Source organism: Danio aesculapii, chromosome 1 (genome assembly GCF_903798145.1).
Source record: "Danio aesculapii chromosome 1, fDanAes4.1, whole genome shotgun sequence".
Lineage (NCBI taxonomy): Eukaryota > Metazoa > Chordata > Actinopteri > Cypriniformes > Danionidae > Danio > Danio aesculapii.
The window spans coordinates 7729846-7748603 of NC_079435.1; the positions used below are offsets into that span (position 1 = coordinate 7729846).

Here is an 18758-nt window from a genome sequence, read left to right on the forward strand (position 1 = left end):
TGCAATAGCACAGTAGGGCTGCACGATTAATTGAAAAAGATCACGATCTCGATTCGACCCTACACACGATCTTAATTCAGCTTTTCTATGATTCAGCAATTATATTTTCAAGGTCAGGAGAGAATGAAGGCAGTCGCACAAATCTTCACAGCAACATGGACACCTTCAAATGGTGTTAAAAGTGTCACATGCTGTATTTATAAGGTATAATTCACCCACAAATGTCATTTCTGTCTTCATGTAATGATGTATTCGTGGCCGCGAAATCACACGTGAGCTGACCGCCAGCTGTTTGTTTACCTCCGAGAACCAGTGTTGCCAGATGTAGCTGACTGTTTCCAGCCTAAAACCCGCTGAAAACTAATCTTTAAGGCACCGCCAAACAATCTTTAGTCTCGTTGGGAGATCACAACTGTTATAAGTGTTTGTATGTGGAGAACGGGGGCTATGGCACCTCTTTGGTGGATCATAACAGGTTTATATGTGAAGACTGGGGCTGGCGGGCACGCTGTTACAAAACGGCCCAATTTTACACTAACGTTACCCGCCTATGTCATTTTTCACCCGCAAAAATAAATTCAAAACCGCCCAATCTGGCAACATTGCCGAGAACGTGCGCGTGCCCGTCTTTAGTGAACAGAAGCTGCATAGGCTGTGGATAACAGGTAATGATGTTGTAAATAACGTTCAGTTTGTTGCACAGAGCGATCGTTTGAGGGCCGTGCGGGAGGTTTGATTTGCATGTGTGTGTTTATTTCTATCACAGTGACAGCAGCCATGTGCCGGACTCGGAAATGAAAGTGAAACCTGTGCGCACATCATTTAAATGATCATATCGGATTCTACAGTTATGATTACGACAAGCATCTGATATGTTTTTCTTTCATAGCTAACACAAAGTGTTGTGCATGAAAATAAATGTTTACTGTGTCAGTATAACTACCCTAGCCTATATAATGTTGAATATAATGCAAGAAGGAATCTGATAATGACAAATGTCTCATTTTACCAGTGAAAACAAATGGACTAATAATGTCGTCAATGACAAATGACAGGCATATGTCTTAAACATAATAAATCAATTTTATAATTATGAATAATCATATTCTGATGTCATCATTTTACTGTGAATTAACAAACAGGACGTATTGAAAGTCTGTTCAAGTCCCCCATAATGACTGTACAAAATTTAGCATTAAGCAACAGTAGCCCTACACACAGGCCTAATATAATTATTGTTGTTTTAGCATTTGTTTGAGAATTAACAATAATAATAGGCTAATCATATTAACCTTTATTTTACATCTATAGAATCGTGAGAAAGAATCGTGATCTTGATTTTAAGCAAAAAAAATCGTGATTCACATTTTTGCCAGAATCGTGCAGCCCTATTCACCTTATTCTCCGCGTACAAGCGGCCGCAGCCATTTGAATCATTTTGGCACGAGACTTCCGGTCTCATTCACTTCCATTCATTTTTAGAAGTTAAAAACAGCTCGTTTTGCTGCTTGATATTGCAAACTGATATTTTCTTATTATATTATTCTATTTTGTCTGTAATGTCATGCAAATACTTGTTTGTAGAGCGAGTAGTTCAACCATTTTCTGCCGTTTATTATTCATAGTCATTTCTCCCATTGGCAGCTGAATCGGAAGTTCTAAAACAATCGCAAAAACGAGCGCACTTCCGCATTGAAGAATAAGGTCAATAGCACAGCACACTATATTTGCCAATAACGCACAACAAACATTTTCTCCCCAACGTTCTGCTTTCTCTTGGCATTAACCACAGACTAATTGAATCAAACCATTCGTTTTTAGTGCAACAGTTGCAGAAGAGAGACTGAAGGATGAATGCTTTAACGTAGGCCAGAAACTCTTTCAGATATGAGTCTGTAACTCTCCTTTATTCTTCTATACAGACTGATTGATGCTCATTTCCTTTATGGGCTGTAAATGATTCTCCCTCCTCTTCAAGCCTGACAGATTCCAGCTGCCGTTTATCTCACAGATATGCATAAATATTCACTTACAGCAGCCACTCAAAACAAGGTGTTGACGTGAATTATGACTCTATTGTATAGTTCCTGTCGTCTCGAGCGCCTTGTCAAATCTGATCGTACTTGCTTTTTACAAATGAGCCCACAGATGTTTTTGTGAAATCCTCTGACGACCTGATTAAACTTTCAAAAAGACACACATTAATCAAGTGTTATCAAGACGTTATGGACAAACATTTATCCACAGTAAAAAAGCAAGTTACTTCACTAAAATACGGTGAGTTAAGTCATTCATTTAATCATTCATTGATTTTCAACTGCTTTTCCTGGGCCGGGTCGTGGGGGCACGAGACTTCCCCCCAGACTTCCCTCTCCCCAGACACTTCCTCCAGCTCCTCTGGGGGAATCCGGAGGTATTCCCAGGCCAGTAGAGAGACAAAGTCCCTCCAGCGTGTCCTGGGTCTTCCCTGAGACCTCCTCCCAGTGGGACATGCCTGGAACACCTCCCTAGGTACAGTAGGTGTCCAGGAGACATCCCAAGAAAAACCCAAGAAATGGGTTTACTCTAGGGCTGCAACTAATGATTATTTTGACTATCAGTTAGTTGGGTAATTATTATGTATTTTTCTTTCGATTAATCAAATAAAAACTAAACACTTTTTAAATTTGATGTTTTGCTTATTATAACTATATAAAACCATAAATAGGGCGGCATGCTCCTCATTCTAGGTGAGGCAAGGCAAGTTTATTTATATAGCACATTTCATACACAAAAGTGCTTTACATAGACAGGAATAAAAGAGACAAGCGTATAAGAAAATAAAAATGAATTTAAAAAAAGTGATTAAAAACAGATAAAAATGTGTAAAAAATTTTTTAAAAGAATGAAAAGGAAAAGAAAGACATAATAGTGCGATCTGTCGGACGTAGCACAGTGATTATTCAGTAAAGGCACAGCTAATTGGATGTGTTATCAATAAGCCTAATGTTGGAGCACATCTGATCATTCTGGACGCTGATTCCAGCAGCAGGGGGTGCAGTAGCTAAAGCCTGATTCACCCTGCTTTGACTGAACTCTTGGAATTTCTAGTACATTTGATACTAATTATCTGATTAATCTGTTAGGTTTGTATTCAGTGAGCATATCTGTAATGTATTGAGGTCCTAGGCCATTCAATGATTTATAGACAAGTAATTATACTTTAAAATCTATTCTGAATGTAACTGGGAGCCAGTGTAAAGACCTGAGGATAGGTTTGATGTGCTCTGGTTTTCTGGTGCCGGTCAGAATCCTGGCAGCAGCATTCTAGATGAGCTGCAACTGTCTCACTGTCTTTTTAGAAAGGACAGAGAGGAGGCCATTACAGTAATCCACCCTGCTGGTCATAAAAGCATGAACAAGTCTTTACTGGCAACAAAGCATCTAATTCATGCAATGTTTTTGAGATGATAGTATGCTGATTTACCTACTGCTTTGACATGACTACTGAAACTCATATCTGACTCCAGAATAACGGCAAGATTCTTGATCTTATTTTCTGTTGTTTGACCCTTAGAGCCAAGGTACGCATTAACCTTAAGAACTAGTGCACAGAGACGAATCTTTTTTTTTTCTGTGCTCTGATATCCCTCTCCTGCACTGATATCACTCTCTTCTCCTGCAAGTTCTCTGCATCCATCACAGTCTGGATCATTTGGCATGTGCGCTGCTTTATTCTAAGTAATGATCGTTATATTGCATATCGAATACAGTCACGTTAAATAGCAGAGGATTTGAATAGAAGGGATAGACGCACAGCAGAAATGCTGCTTCAGACAACACGTGCAAGCTGAAGTTTCTGTTTGCGTCACCACAACATAAACAATCTTTCGAAAGAATATTTTTGGGCCATTTTCGGTGGCCGAATATTCAGTGCATCCCTAGTTCCCAGCTCATTAGTACAAAAACATTAGACTCCATTACATCATTTATAGAATTTATAGAACCACTTGTTTTAGAGCATTTAGAGAAGATTGAACAGTAACATTCCAATAATGTTTGTAAAATTCTTCAATTGAATGTTTTCTTAAAAAGAAAGAAGTTTAAAAACCTGCACAATTGAGTGAAAAGTCAGAATGTTCATAACTTAATGGTTACATTAGAAAAGTGTTCCTGGAAAATATTTTTTGTCCTCTGGGCTGCTGGACATCCATTACTGGACTTGACAATGGCAAAAAAATAACAAACAGTGTTAGCATGCAGTAAAGCAGCTTTCAGACAAGTTCACTTCCAGCTAAAATATCCCCCGCTGCATCTGAAAATCATTTTTACACCAGAAGCCGCTCTTCTAAACGCTCTCATGTACTTTTAATCAGCCTCACACAGGGTCCCAAATTAAAGCAGCACTCGGCAGTTTTTTCCTTCATTAAAAAAAAGTTTTAATGCTTAAAAAAGAAGGCTTGTGCTTTTGAAATATCATGGGCACTCGCTTGAAATGAAACAACTGAAGGCAAAATCTCTGCAGAAAGGCTCCTTTACATTTCTGTGTGATGCTAGTTGTAATCCCAGAGAACTGAAACTTACATAATTCATCACTTGTAAAAATAAAATAGAATTACCAGACATTCATTATGCTGCATATCAATACTGAATGAACCCGTAACAGTTGTCATAAGCTAAAATTGAACGCATGAATAAATCAATAAATGAATGCATACACACACACAAACACACACACACACACACACACACACACACACACACACACACACACACACACACACACATACACATAAATAAACAAATAAGGCTTTGGCAACTTGCAAGTCACATTAGAAGAAATTAAAATGAATAAAAACAACTAACGCTGACCTCAGAACTGTCAAAACCTCATGTGATGGCAGTTATGTGGTGTATTTCTTGAATAAAACCACTTTAATCGAAGGCCAAAAAAAACACCTGGTAAAAACAGAATTACATGTGACCAACCATCAACACATTGAACTTATAAAATAAATAAATAAATAAATAAATGAATACATAAATAAATAAATACATAAATAAATAAATAAATAAATAAATAAACAAATAAACAAATACATAAATAAATAAATGAATGAATAAATAAATGAATGAATAAATAAATAAATAAATAAACGAATACATAAATAAATAAACAAATACATGAATAAATAAATAAATAAATAAATAAATAAATAAATAAATAAATAAATAATTTAAATAAACAAATAAATAAATAAATAAATAAATAAAAGGAAGTGTCTGGGGAGAGGGAAGTTGGGAGTTCTTTCCTAAGACTGCGGCCCCCGCAACCCGGCCCCGGAAAAGCGGCAGAAAATGAATGAATGAATGAATGAATGAATGAATAAATAAATAAATAAATAAATAAATAAATAAATAAATAAATAAATAAATAAATAAATAAAAATGTGTTTATGACTTTAAAACTCATGTCAAAAATGAACTCTTTCATATTGAAGACTATTCATTCATTAATTTTCCTTCGGCTTAGTCTCTTATTTATCAGGGGTCACCACAGCGGAATAAACCGCCAACTATTCCACTATATACTTCATGCAGCGGATGCCCTTCCAGTCAACCCAGTACTGGGGAAAAGACTATTAAAAGACTAAAATAATCAGCTATCCAATATCTTCAGGAGAATAATGAATAAACTTTTTTTTTAATTGGCTTTTGCATCGGACACATTATCATAGAAAACAGCCAAATTTTCCTCAGAGCTTGTTGAAAGTTCATGTAAGTGCGAAATGAGACTATTCAACTAGCAATTTAACAGCCAAAAAAAGTATTAAGTAAACTATAAGACATTTCTGTGATGCTATATTTATGCTGCCAAGTGTCAATATTCGAGAGGACAGGAAATAATAAAGTAACACAAAAAAGGAGCATACAAAGATAACGATCTATCCATCATTTTAAGCAATTAAAAATAAAATATGGAATGAACCTTTTACACACCAGATCATAAACAGAAGTTTGCTGACTTGTTTGCATAGCTCCTTATTTTTACCTTTTAATTGGCTTTGACATCTTGTAAATCAAATTACCAATTAGCATTATTAGTGGATTTATTGATAGACAAGTTTTAAAAAAGAAATAGAAAACAAAGAAAGGTAAACTAGCAAATAAATCATTGGTATACCAGAAAATCAACAAACCTGCAAGTTCATTTGCTTTTGAGTGAAACTACACTACCTGGCAAAAGTCTTATCGCCTACCCAAGTTTTAGGAACAACAAATAATAACTTAATTTGGTATTAGAAGTGGCTTATATGAAAGACAAAGGCCTCTAGGTTACGCTTATTTTAACAAAATATAATATGATCATGTTTTGATTTTTAATAATTTCATTAGGACAGTAAGGTCTGACTTTGCTTAGACAAAAGTCTTGTCACTTAACAGAAATAATGTCCAGTATAGAATATAAAGTCATGCTGCAGTGGAAAAAGATGAATATTGTGTCTGACTCCATCATGAGCTTGGAGGACTGCATCCATACATCTCTGCAATGACTCAAATCACTTATTAATAAAGTCATCTGGAATGGCAAAGAAAGCGTTCTTGCAGGACTCCCAGAGTTCATCAGGATTCTTTTGATTCATCTTCAGTGCCTCCTCCATCTTACCCCAGACGTGCTCAATAAGGTTCATGTCTGGTGAATGGGCTGGCCAATCCTGGAGCACCTTGACCTTCTTTGCTTTCAGGAGCTTTGATGTGGAGGCTGAAGTATGAGAAGGAGCGCTATCCTGCTGAAGAATTTGCCCTCTCCTGTGGTTTGTAATGTAATAGGCAGCACAAATGTCTTGATCCCTCAGGCTGTTGATGTTGTCATCCACTCTGCAGATCTCTCGCACGCCCCCATACCGAATGAAACCCCAAACCAGTTTCCTTCACCAAACTTGACTGATTTCTCAGAGAGTCTTGGGTCCATGCGGTCTTCTCCAGTATTTGTGATGATTGGGATGCAGTTCAACAGATGATTCATCAGAAAAATCTTCAGCCACTTTTACAAATGATCAACAAGAAGTCAAGTTATTATTTGTTACTCTTACAACTAGGATCAATGACAAGACTTTTGTCAGGTAGTATACTCATCCTCACTTATTCTATATAAATATATATGTGTGTGTGTGTGTGTGTGTGTGTGTGTGTGTGTGTGTGTGTGTGTGTGTGTGTGTGTGTGTGTGTGTATATAAAGAACTAGTTATTATTATTATTTTAATTCCTGCATAAATGATGAAAAATAAAAAAAGTAGGATGTATCAAAACAATTAGTTGTCCTTCATCTTGCACATCAATAAAAAAAAGACTGAGTGAAACATAAACACTCGCCAAGTAATAATTTACTCATTTTTTAAGATAAGTGGTTGCAAACAAATGATATGGGCTGAATTTAAACAAATAAAATTGAGCAATGTTCACATTCATTTGTTTGTTAAAATTCAGCCCATATCAATAGTGTGCAGCCTCTTACCTTAAAAAAATTTGTAAATCCAATTAATCATTTTTTTTCAGTTTACATATGATAAAAAGTTCATTTAGCGCATTATAAATGTTGTTAGCGTAACATTTAGAGGACGCTAGACTGCATTGGTCACGGGTTGGACACGTCTCAAAGAGAAGCGGCCCATAAACCGCCTCCCAAATCAATAGCGCGACTGTAAAGTGATTGAATTGAAGACTCAAAGATCTCCAGAGCAGAGCTGTTTATTGGCCCTCGCTCCTGCATCTCAGACTGCTGGGATAAAGATCTATAAATAACCCAATGTGTCATGATATAGAGAGAGGAAGAGATAAGGCAGAAATGAAAAGGTGACCTGCGAGGGGACGAACCAACGGAGGAAAGACGAGACTTCCTGAAACGCAGAGCACTGGGTGAAAGGGTCTTATTTTCACCACAACAACAACAACTGCAAAACTGTGCTGAGGACAGGTTTTTAGTTTATAGATGGCTAACACTGATTCTGAACATCTGAAGATACTGTAGAGAGAGATCAAGAGTATGACAAACTTATTTTTTATTATATCTTATCAACAGTGTTGGAAAGAGTACAGAAAAATCTAACTCAAGTAAAAGTACCATTACTTGCTCAAAAATGTAGTGCAGATAGAGTAAAAGTATCTGTTTAATATATTACTCAAATATGAGTAAAAAGTAGACCTTTTAAAATTATTCAAGAGTAGTGAGTATTACGCTGTGAAAGGCTGATGTGTTTAAACACAATTTGTGCATGTGTGTGAAAACGTAACATTCTGTAGTGCATTTACTGATTGTTTAAGCCCATTTCAGTCATCATGTACTTCTCATCAGTGACATGCAGTCTAAACTAGGGATGGTTAAAGTTAAGGTTTTACGGTATTACTACTTTTATCGATACCACTTATCAGTTCGGTACTTTAACGGTTCGCTTATCTGTACTTTTTGTAGTGTTTTTTTTATGACAAAAAACAAAAAACTAATTGAAGAGAATTAAAAACACTTTATTTTATTATTACGTTTTAAATGTAAAACAAAACAAAACCAATAATTGTAAAACAATTTTTTTAAAATTCCTGTAAAACAATGTACAATGGTTTAAAGGACAATGAGTGGGTTGCGGCTTGAAGGGCATCCGCTGTGTAAAACATATGCTGGAATAGTTGGCGGCTCATTCCGCTGTGGCGACCCCTGATAAATAAGGTAAATTAATGAATGAATAATAACAAAAAATGTATTAATAAAACAAAAAAATTAGCTTAAATCAAATAATCAAAGATATTATTCTTATTAAATAAACTCATGTTCTATTCAATTGAATTCATCTTTATTTCTATGGCGCTTTTACAATGTAGAGTGTGTCAAAGGCAATTAACATAGAAGTTCTAGTATATTGTAACTGTGTCAGTCCAGTTTTCAGAGTTGAATTTCAGTTTAGTTCAGTTCAGTGTGGTTTAATATTCACTGCTGAAAAAACACAAATAAATAAAATAAACAACTATAAATAAACTAAATAAATGTATTAAAATACAATAGAATAAAACAAAACATAATAAAAATGTAAATTTTTTAACTAAATATTTTAAATCTATCCTAATTTTAAGTTTGCACTGTATAAGTTGCATCTTTATACAATCACCTAGATAAATACCTAGTGTTTTCTAATGATCGTCCCCATTATAATCAAAATAATTACCAAAACAACTTTCACAAAGAGCGACACGGTGACTCAGTGGTTAGCACTGTCGTCTCACAGCAAGAAGGTCGCTGAGTCCCAGCTGGGTCAGTTGGCATTTTATGTGGAGTTTGCATGGTCTCCCCATGTTCATGTGGGTTTCCTCCGGGTGCTCCGGCTTCCCGGACAGTCCAATCACATGCAGTATATGTGAACTGAATTAACTAAATTGGCCGTAGTGTAAGAGTGTGTATGTAAATGCGAGAGTGTATGAGTGTTTCCCAGTACTGGGTTGTGGCTGAAAGGGCATCTGTTGTGTAAATATGCTGGATAAGTTGGCGGTTCATTCCGCTGTGGAGATCCTTGATAAATAAGGGACTAAAAAGAAGGAAAATGAATGAACGAATTTCTTAAAAAAAGTTCCACAATATTTCTAGAGAGTACAGCAGAATACACACTCAAGCTCAATACAGTATGATGTAAATCTCAAACTATATATTCACCTTCATTTTTCATTCTAGCATTGCGTTTTTCACAACATGGCAAAAAAAGAGGTGTGATTTTCAGAAGACTCCAGCACTGTACACCTGCTGCATTACACAAGACACAGAGCAGCGGTGCTTTTGTACTTGTGCTGCTGCTCACCAAAGAGAAACACTATTCTGAGCTTCAAGAGAGACAGAAACAATCAAAACAAGCAGCCCGAGACTGAAGAACAAACGACAGGCACCAAAGGCCAGCGTCTGCACAACAGCATGACCAACATGCCAATTAAACACAAACAATAATCAATATTAATAATCACAGTGTGACCTGTTACTCAGAGAATCCCTCAGGCTGTCAGTCTCACAAACATAAGACTGTTGATCATCAATGATTGGAAATGACACAAACCAATCTACTCCGAGCCTTCTTAAAGGTCACCTATTATGTAAAAGAAGTCTCTGATGTAGCTAGAAAGCGTGTGTGTGAAGTTTCAGCTCAAAACACCACACAAATAATGTTGTATAACTCTTTAAATCTGCCCCTTTTAGGCTTTGATCCTTATTGGGCCATGCTGGTGACTGTCGCTTTAAATTCAAATGAGATTGTGCTCTTTTCAGAAGAGGGCGGAGCAACAAACACCTACGTGTCAGCATAGTGGCAGATTCAAAAACAAGACGTACCTCCTACGCTAATGAGAGAGAAATGGTCACTAATGGGCGGGGTTTTCCCCCTCTGATGACACGTACAAAGGGAGATCGTTAATCAAGTGTTTCTGCGACGGTTTTTATCAAGTGTGATTATAAAAAATTACAATTAATATTTTTTAATCATTAAAAGCCTGTTATATTCACACTGTTACCACACAACTGTGTTTAAACCCCTTATAAAAATGATTTTTGCATAATAGGTCCCCTTTAAATGCACCAATTACGCAACAGATTGCTAACTTTGTTTCCTACAAAAGGATTACATCCACCTCAGGTCAAAAACACTTGAATATTTATTATTATTATTATTATTATTAATAACCTTTGCAGAATCAGATCTATATTCTCAGTGTTGCAAGCGATTCATTTAAGGATCATGGGTCTCATTTATAATCATATGCACAAAACATAGGTGGAAACATGCGTAGGCCACTTCCCACGCAAAAGTTATGATCTTTAAAAAACAAACTTGACGAGAGAATGTGCACAGCTGTAATTAAACTCTGAGTAAACAGAGTTTAACTTAAATATTGACTTAGCTAAACCATTTTAAATCCCCATTTGAGCCATCATCATTAAAAATACATTTACATTTATTCTTGCTAGTTTTTTTTTTATAAATGAGACCCCTGATCTTCAAAAACCTCGCCTCTCTGAGAGTCTGCTCTGCTCTGATTGGTCAGATGGCATGATCTGTTGTAATTGGTCGAAACCAAACACTTATTATCATTTTTAAATTGTGACCGTGGACCACAAAACCAGTTGTAAATGTCATTTCATTTATTTGATTATTTTTCTGTCATCTGAAAGCTAAATAAATAAGCTTTTCATCTATGTATATATGCTTAGGATTAGGCCCGGGACACAAGCATTTGAATGTCTGGAGTCAGACGGTGCAAAATAATCTAAATACTGAGAGAAAATTGCCATTAAATTTGAAAGTGAAAGGTATACCAATGCACATTAATAACCAAATGTAATAATCAATAATTACAAGATATTACAAATATATTATATATATATTATATATATATATATATATATATATATATATATATATATATATATTTAATTTTATATTTAGGCAAGGTAAGTTTATTTATATAGCACATTTCATACACAATGGTAATTCAAAGTGCTTTATATGAACAGGAATAAAAGAAACAAGAAAATAAAAACAACAAAGAATAAAATGATTAAAACAGACAGATTAAAGTGTGTTAAATCAGGTTTTATAAGAATGAAAAAGAAAAGAAAGACATAAGAGCGACCTGTTGGACGTAGCACAGTACTCATTCAGTAAAGGCACAGCTAAACAGATGTGTTTTCAGTCTTGATCTTGTTGGAGCACATCTGATCATTTCTGGAAGCTGATTCCAGCAGTGGGGGGTGCAGTAGCTGAAGGTCGATTCACCCTGCTTTAACTGAACTCTTGGAATTTCTAGTTTACTTGATCCTAAATATCTGAGTGATCTGTTAGGTTTGTATTCAGTGAGCATGTCTGTAATGTATTGAGGTCCTAGGCCATTTAGTGATTTATAGACAAGTAATGATACTTTAAAATCTATTCTGAATGTAACTGGGAGCCAGTGCAAAGACCTGAGGACAGGTGTGATGTGCTCTGATTTTCTGGTTCTGGTCACAGCGTTCTGGATGAGCTGCAACTGTCTGACTGTCTTTTTGGGAGGGCCAGTGAGGAGTCCATTACAGTAATCCACACTGCTGGTCATAAAACCATGAAGCATTTAATATAATGTATGTATTTATTCATCTTTTACAAATGGAAATTGACTAAATGTCTTCACGGAACATGACCTTTACTTAATATTCTAATGATTTTTGTCCTAAAAGAAAAATCTATAATTTTGACCCATACAATGTATTTTTGGTTATATCCATGCAACCTAATACTGGTGTTGTGTTCCATGGTCACAATTTTAGCTTTCTCAACATTTGTATGTCTGAACAATAATAATGGTTTCAATTTGAGTCCTCGTGCTTTAGAAGTGAATTAAAGGGGGATTTGTTTTCACAGCAGGAACCACCAGTAACACACCAGACAGCTCCGGCTCCATGCAAGCATAATAAGGTATTTTACATGGCAGATCCTTAAAATGCTTACTATACACTCAGCTCACTAGGTATTAGGAGCAGATCCAGTGTGTCCAGAATCAGTGTGCACACCGGCACAAAAACCGCACTGAAGCAGCTGTTTGAAAACTAAATCATTTAGCTAATGGAAATAAAACTGTTGATCTCTCAGCATGTTGCAGAATGAATGCTTCTGGATATGAATGTGTCTTGTGACTCTTGCCTGACCCGTCTGCACCAATTTACTTTTAAATGCCAATTAGTCATTTAATAAACACTTACAGCGATAATCCACCCCAAAAATGAACATTATATCATCATTTCCTCATCCTCTGTTCCACATATGTTTGAGTTTCTTTCTTCTGTTTGAACACGTAAGGAGATATTCTGAAGAATGATAATTGAAGAACACTCAAAAAAATGGCGCTTGCTGTTTGTTCAAACTACTTATTTAAAATGAGCTGAAAAAAAGCACAATTCTTGAGTTTTTGGAGGGACAACTTAATTCTTTTATGTTCAATCGACTTAAAATTGTAAAAACTAATAAGTTGACTTAATTCCTTCATGATGTCCCAACACAAATCAATTTTGTGTAAGCCAGAATCTTTTTACAGTGAAATCTGGTAGTCACTGAAATCCATAGTAGTAAAAAAATGTTATGGAAGTCAATGGCTAGTGGTTTTCAACATTCATCAATTTATCTTCTTTTGTGTTCAACAGATGAAACTCAAACTGGTTTGGGATGAGTGGAGGATGAGGAAAAGGTGACAGAAAGTAATTGTTTTGGGTGAACTATCTCCTTATATTAGGGCTGCACAATAAATTGCCAAATTAACGTTTTGGCGGTAGTACAGTATATGGAGATTACATATCGCAGACATGTGTGATAAATGACATTTATTTTTTATGCTAGTTGTTTATCTAAATTTGATCAGATGGGGCCTTACTATCTGACGCTGTTATGTACTGCACAGTTTTGCTGCGTGTATGTTCTTTCTGTCTCTATCCGTCTCTCTCTCTCTCTCTCTCTACCGGCCCTATCATTTTCACAGGTACCGCCTACTTCGAAGCACTATTGGCTGACAGGACTGCCAATCTAAATCAACCGTGTGACGACGACTTCTCTCTCTGCCAATCACACTCGTTGCAGAGCCCTTTAAATAGGAAGCGGCAACGGGAAGAGATCAGCTGCTGCTGCTGTTGTTGTTTTGGCATGTTGTTTGTTTGGTGGTGTCCATGTTTGTTTTGTAGCTGTTACTGATGTTGACTTTGAGTGAGATTTGTTTGAGAGTTCTGATGTGTGTTTTTACATCTCTAGCCCGCTCATGCTCCATTCAAAAACCTTCTGTGACTTTTGACAAGGTAGATTTGGAACAACATAGTAAGTCACGTGACATGCATACTTTGCACGCAGGATTATTGATGTATAGACACGCTAGTTAGCGAAGTGCGCTAATTTTGTATTTCTATTTCTAGTTAGTGTGAGTTCAGGGCGCTTTTGGCGCTGAAGACTTTTTTTTTCATATTATTATTTTCTTATTTAGTGGTTTGGGGAGGAGTTTAAGGGAATATTTTTGTTTTATTTATTTCTTTGATTTGCTAGCGTAACTTCAGTTCCCTCTCCCGGGTTTATCTTGGTTATTTTCAACTTCATCTTATCGTTTATAAATATTGTAAATACTGTGGGAGCAATAAATCTTTTGCGGTGCTAATTTGTGGTTTTGTGTTTTCTCTTGCCATTTTCATCTTCAGTTTATACTTTGGTCATCTTTATGTTACTCCTTTTAATTCCCTAGACATAGTTCCATCAAGGATCGAAACAGACGCCTTCCCCATTAGTTGCTGTTCTGCTCTTGGCTGGAGTGGCCCAAAGGAAAACTCAGAGCTCAGAAAATAAATACTTATAAAGACAACAGCCAATCAGAGTCAGAATATCGGCTGAGGTTTTCACTCATTCACAGTGTTTTAAAGACTACGTTTGCACGTCAACACAGTTTTTTTTTAGTCTGAATTAGAATTAATCAGATCTGATTTTTTTATCCTGTTTATTTTATCATTAAATAAATAAATTATTTTAAGCATAGCTAATAAAAATGTCATTATTCTAAGGAAATGTTATGTTATAAGGGGTTATCATAATACTTAACATTAATATCACATATTTGTCCAGTCTCACGCAGACCGACTTTATATATTATTTACAATAAATCTATAGAAATAAGGACACGTGTACACCAAAGCATTTTGAAAGTGCTTCTCCAACTGTCAGAGACTTTAAAAACAATTCCCAACACTCAGCGATTTGCATTGCTAAGCTAAAAAGCATGGTGCTTTCATTGACAACACCTAAAAAAAAACTCTTAGCTACAGGAAATGGGAAAAAAAAAACATTTCAGTGGACCTGCTCACAACCTCCTCTTAGAGAAGCAAAATGAAGCGGCTCATGAGTTGCACATCATGCTTACAGGTTGCAACACATCTTTAACCACAATATGTTTGTACAGTATGGATGGATGACCTTTTTTTCAACAAGTTTTTCATGCTTTGCAGATGACAATGGAGAGATGACAGGAAAGAATTGTATAGAGCAGATGTGCCCAAACTTTTTCGTATAAAGGGCCAAAAACCAAATATCACTGAAAGCGGTGGGTCGAAGGTAAATATACTTTATTACATTAAAGTTGGTAATTTTCTAATATTTCAAAATAAATAGAAAACATTACTTTAAATTGTATTATCTGATGCTGTATAACTTTTGAAATGATAACTTATTGCAATAAAAACATAAACAATCACATTTATAAACACAATGGCGTTTAATTCTGAATACACTAGTCAAGCAGAATCTGCCTTTGACTTGGTTTGGTCACCAAAGTCTCTGCAGTGTCGGGAGACAGCGAGTACGTTTACATGGACACCAATAATTCGATTTTAATACGATTAAGACAATACTCTGATTAAGAGTTAACCATGTAAACAGAGATTTTTTATTAATTTAATTCGATTAAGGTCATAAAACTAAAGAGAAATCGAATGAAGACATGTGGAGAATGCCGATTTTAGTCGCATTATTGAAGTGCAGTACAGACATGTAAACACCTTAATCGAATTATTACCATTATGTACTTGTGTACGGTTTGCGACATGATAGTCCACACACACACACACACACACACACACACACACACACACACACACACACACACACACACACACTGTTTGATACTCTTTGCACCTCCCGAGTCAGCGCAGACCACAGACACCTGCATCATGGAATGCAGAGTTTTTTTTCTTCCATTCAGCATGCGGTGTGAACTTCCATTAAAAAAAACACTCTTTAAGCAGTTCATAGTTGCATCCAATATCTTGTTTGTCACAGGGAGCATGCATGAAATGATCCTGAATGAAAGTAAAAGTGCCAAACTGCAGTTAAAGTTGACAAATTAAAATTGAAACACCCGAAATTACATGAAACACCGGAGGAAATGCGAATATCCTGGTGACGCAATGACGTTAATCGAATTATGTGCTTTAACATGTAAAATTGGATCATGAAAGGAACATTCAAAAAGCAACTCATGTAAATGCCTTAATCTTATTATTGTCTTAATTAGATTAAGGCAAATAATTCGATTACTGATGTCCATGTAAACGTAGTCACTATGACATTTAAATTAAATCTGATTAATTTGCACCATTTAATTGAAGCATTTAATTTCAGTTAGCTTTTAACAATAAAACAAACAAACAATAGGTTATTTTACATTTGTATATTACATTTGTAAACCCCATCCCCTCTATTCTTCTCAGGTGGGATAGCGGGCCAAATAAAACGTTACCATGTGCCAAATTTGACCCACAGGGCCTAGTTTGGGCATCTCTGGTGTAGAGTGATGGAAGTGGGATCTGCAAAGGACCTAAAGGCAGGAATCAAACTCGGGTTGCTTTAAACGCAGCTGAACTGATGCAGTCAGTCAATATACTCAACCACAAGGCTATCCACAAAAGACATCAATGACAATAAGCTGATTCATTTGAAGATGTTGGTGGGTGGGGAGTTTATCACACTGAGCATCTACAATGGAGCAAATGCATGTAACCCAGCGGAGTGTAAATTTCTAACCCCATAACCTCATTTCATTTCTCTGAGATCAGATTAGATTTAAAGCCGCTAATCTGGGAAAGTTTTCAGTCCAATGATCCAAAAAGAGAACGCTTTCAAACAATCAGTCCAAAAGAGTAATAATGTGAAGGAAACAAGAAGACTCACATGTTTAAATAGATACAGACTATAATCAAGGTAAAGATGACTGAATGTGTGGTCTGTTACATTCATACAGAGACAAAGATGATTCATACACTGCAAAAATGCTTTTCTTACTTAGATTTTTGGTCTTGTTTCTAGTCTAAATATCTAAAAATTCTTAAAATCAAGAAGCATTTTCTAGACAAGCAAAAAATATTGTCTTGTTTTAAGAAATATTACATCAAAATTAAGTGTTTTTCCTTTAAACAAGCTAAATAATCTGCCAATGGGGTAAACAAAATAATCTTATGTCAAAACAAATAAACAAGATTATTTTTCTTACCTCATTGGCAGATTATTTAGCTTGTTTAACTGTTAACACTTGATAGTCCAATTGAGTATTAGTAGACTGTTTAATATCTGCTGATACTGCTCCTTTAACTGACATTTAACTGACTATAAGAAACTTTGCAAGTACATATCCACTTACACTAACCCCAACCCTAACCTAATAGTCTACTTATAATCTAATGAGAATTAGTTGGCATGTAGATGCCATGTAAATTAAATTCAACAAACGGACCCTCAAAATAAAGTGTGACCAAAAAACTCACTTAATTTTGACCTATTATTTCTTAAAATATTACACTTTGCTTGTCGAGAAAATGTAAAACCAATATCATAAAACAGTCTAAATTCTGATTGAATGAGCTAAATTCAAAGCTGAGGCAAAAGAACTGAAATTCACGCTCGAAAAACAACTAAACTCCATGTTTTGACCTGTTTGGGACGCAACCTGCTCTTTATTTACCCATCATTCCACTCTCCTTGATGTGCAAATAATATAAATCTACTATGCTATAAAGCGCCATGCAACCCAGCCCTGACGTAAAACAAGAAACTCATTCATTGGACGGCCGAATCGAGCCGTGTGGCAACTAAATATGTGGCAAATCCAGGAGCAGATGGCCTGTTTGCTGCTGGAGTCTCAGTCGTGTTTGATCAGCTGTGTGCATCTGACATCATCTCCCTCCAGAGATCCTCACTCGTGCACCAAACACACCAAATGAAGTTTACAGCAGAAAACGACAACGCAGCATGATAAAACGCATCCCACAATGCAACTCACCTCAGGCTGAGAGAAAGCTGCTGGTCTTTGGATTGGAGGAGATCGGCAACAGAGAAGCGGCTGCTTCCAAGGAAGTTGCTCTAAAGAGGAAAAAACACAACAGTCTGGTTATAACATGAATGGAGACGTCATGAATATTTGGGCAGTGATGAACACATCTTGAGAGTTTCCTGCGTGACCTTTTCATTGAGATTTAAAAGCATCACAGTGTCTAAACTGCACTAAAGCTTTCAGTCTTACAGCTGCAGTTTAAAACCCGAACCAACTTTTACATTTGATTTGAGGAAGTAGGATGGATGGATGGATGGATGGATGGTGCATGGATAGATGACTAGATAGATGGTGGATGGATAAATGAATGGATAGATTGATGTATGTATGGATGGATGGATGGATGAATGAATGAATGATTTGATGGATAGATTTATTTTTGTCTGTATGGATGGATGGTGCATGGACGGATGTATGGATAGATAGATGGAGGGATGGATGGATGATTGGTAGATGGATGGATAACTGATGGATGATGAATGATGGATGGATGAATAGATTATTGTATGAATGGATGGATGGATAGATTGATGTGTATATGCATTTATGAATGGATGGATGGATGGATGATTGGTAGATGGATGGATAATTAATGGATGGTGAATGATGGATGGTGGATAGATGAATAGATTAATGTATGAATAGATGGATGGATAGATTGATGGATGTATGGATGGATGGTGCATGGATAGATGGCTGAATGGATGATGGATGGATAAATGGATGGATAGACGGATGAATGGATGATGGATAGATGGACGTATGTATGCATGTATGGATGAATGAATGATTTGATGAATAGATTAATGTTTGTCTGTATAGATGGATGGTGCATGGATGGATGTACGGATAGATGGATGGAGGGATGGATGGAT

At 36.1% G+C, this 18758-nt stretch overlaps 1 protein-coding gene across 4 annotated transcripts in view; it reads right to left on the reverse strand.

Annotated features, from left to right (window-relative positions):
- Positions 1-18758, reverse strand: part of inpp4b (inositol polyphosphate-4-phosphatase type II B) — a 333119-nt gene that overhangs the window by 224881 nt on the left and 89480 nt on the right. For all 4 annotated transcript variants that reach the window (XM_056456463.1, XM_056456462.1, XM_056456465.1 and 1 more), the window contains one exon: positions 17833-17912. In XM_056456463.1, coding sequence (XP_056312438.1) covers positions 17833-17912 — 80 coding nt within the window. The remainder of the gene's footprint in view (positions 1-17832; positions 17913-18758) is intronic.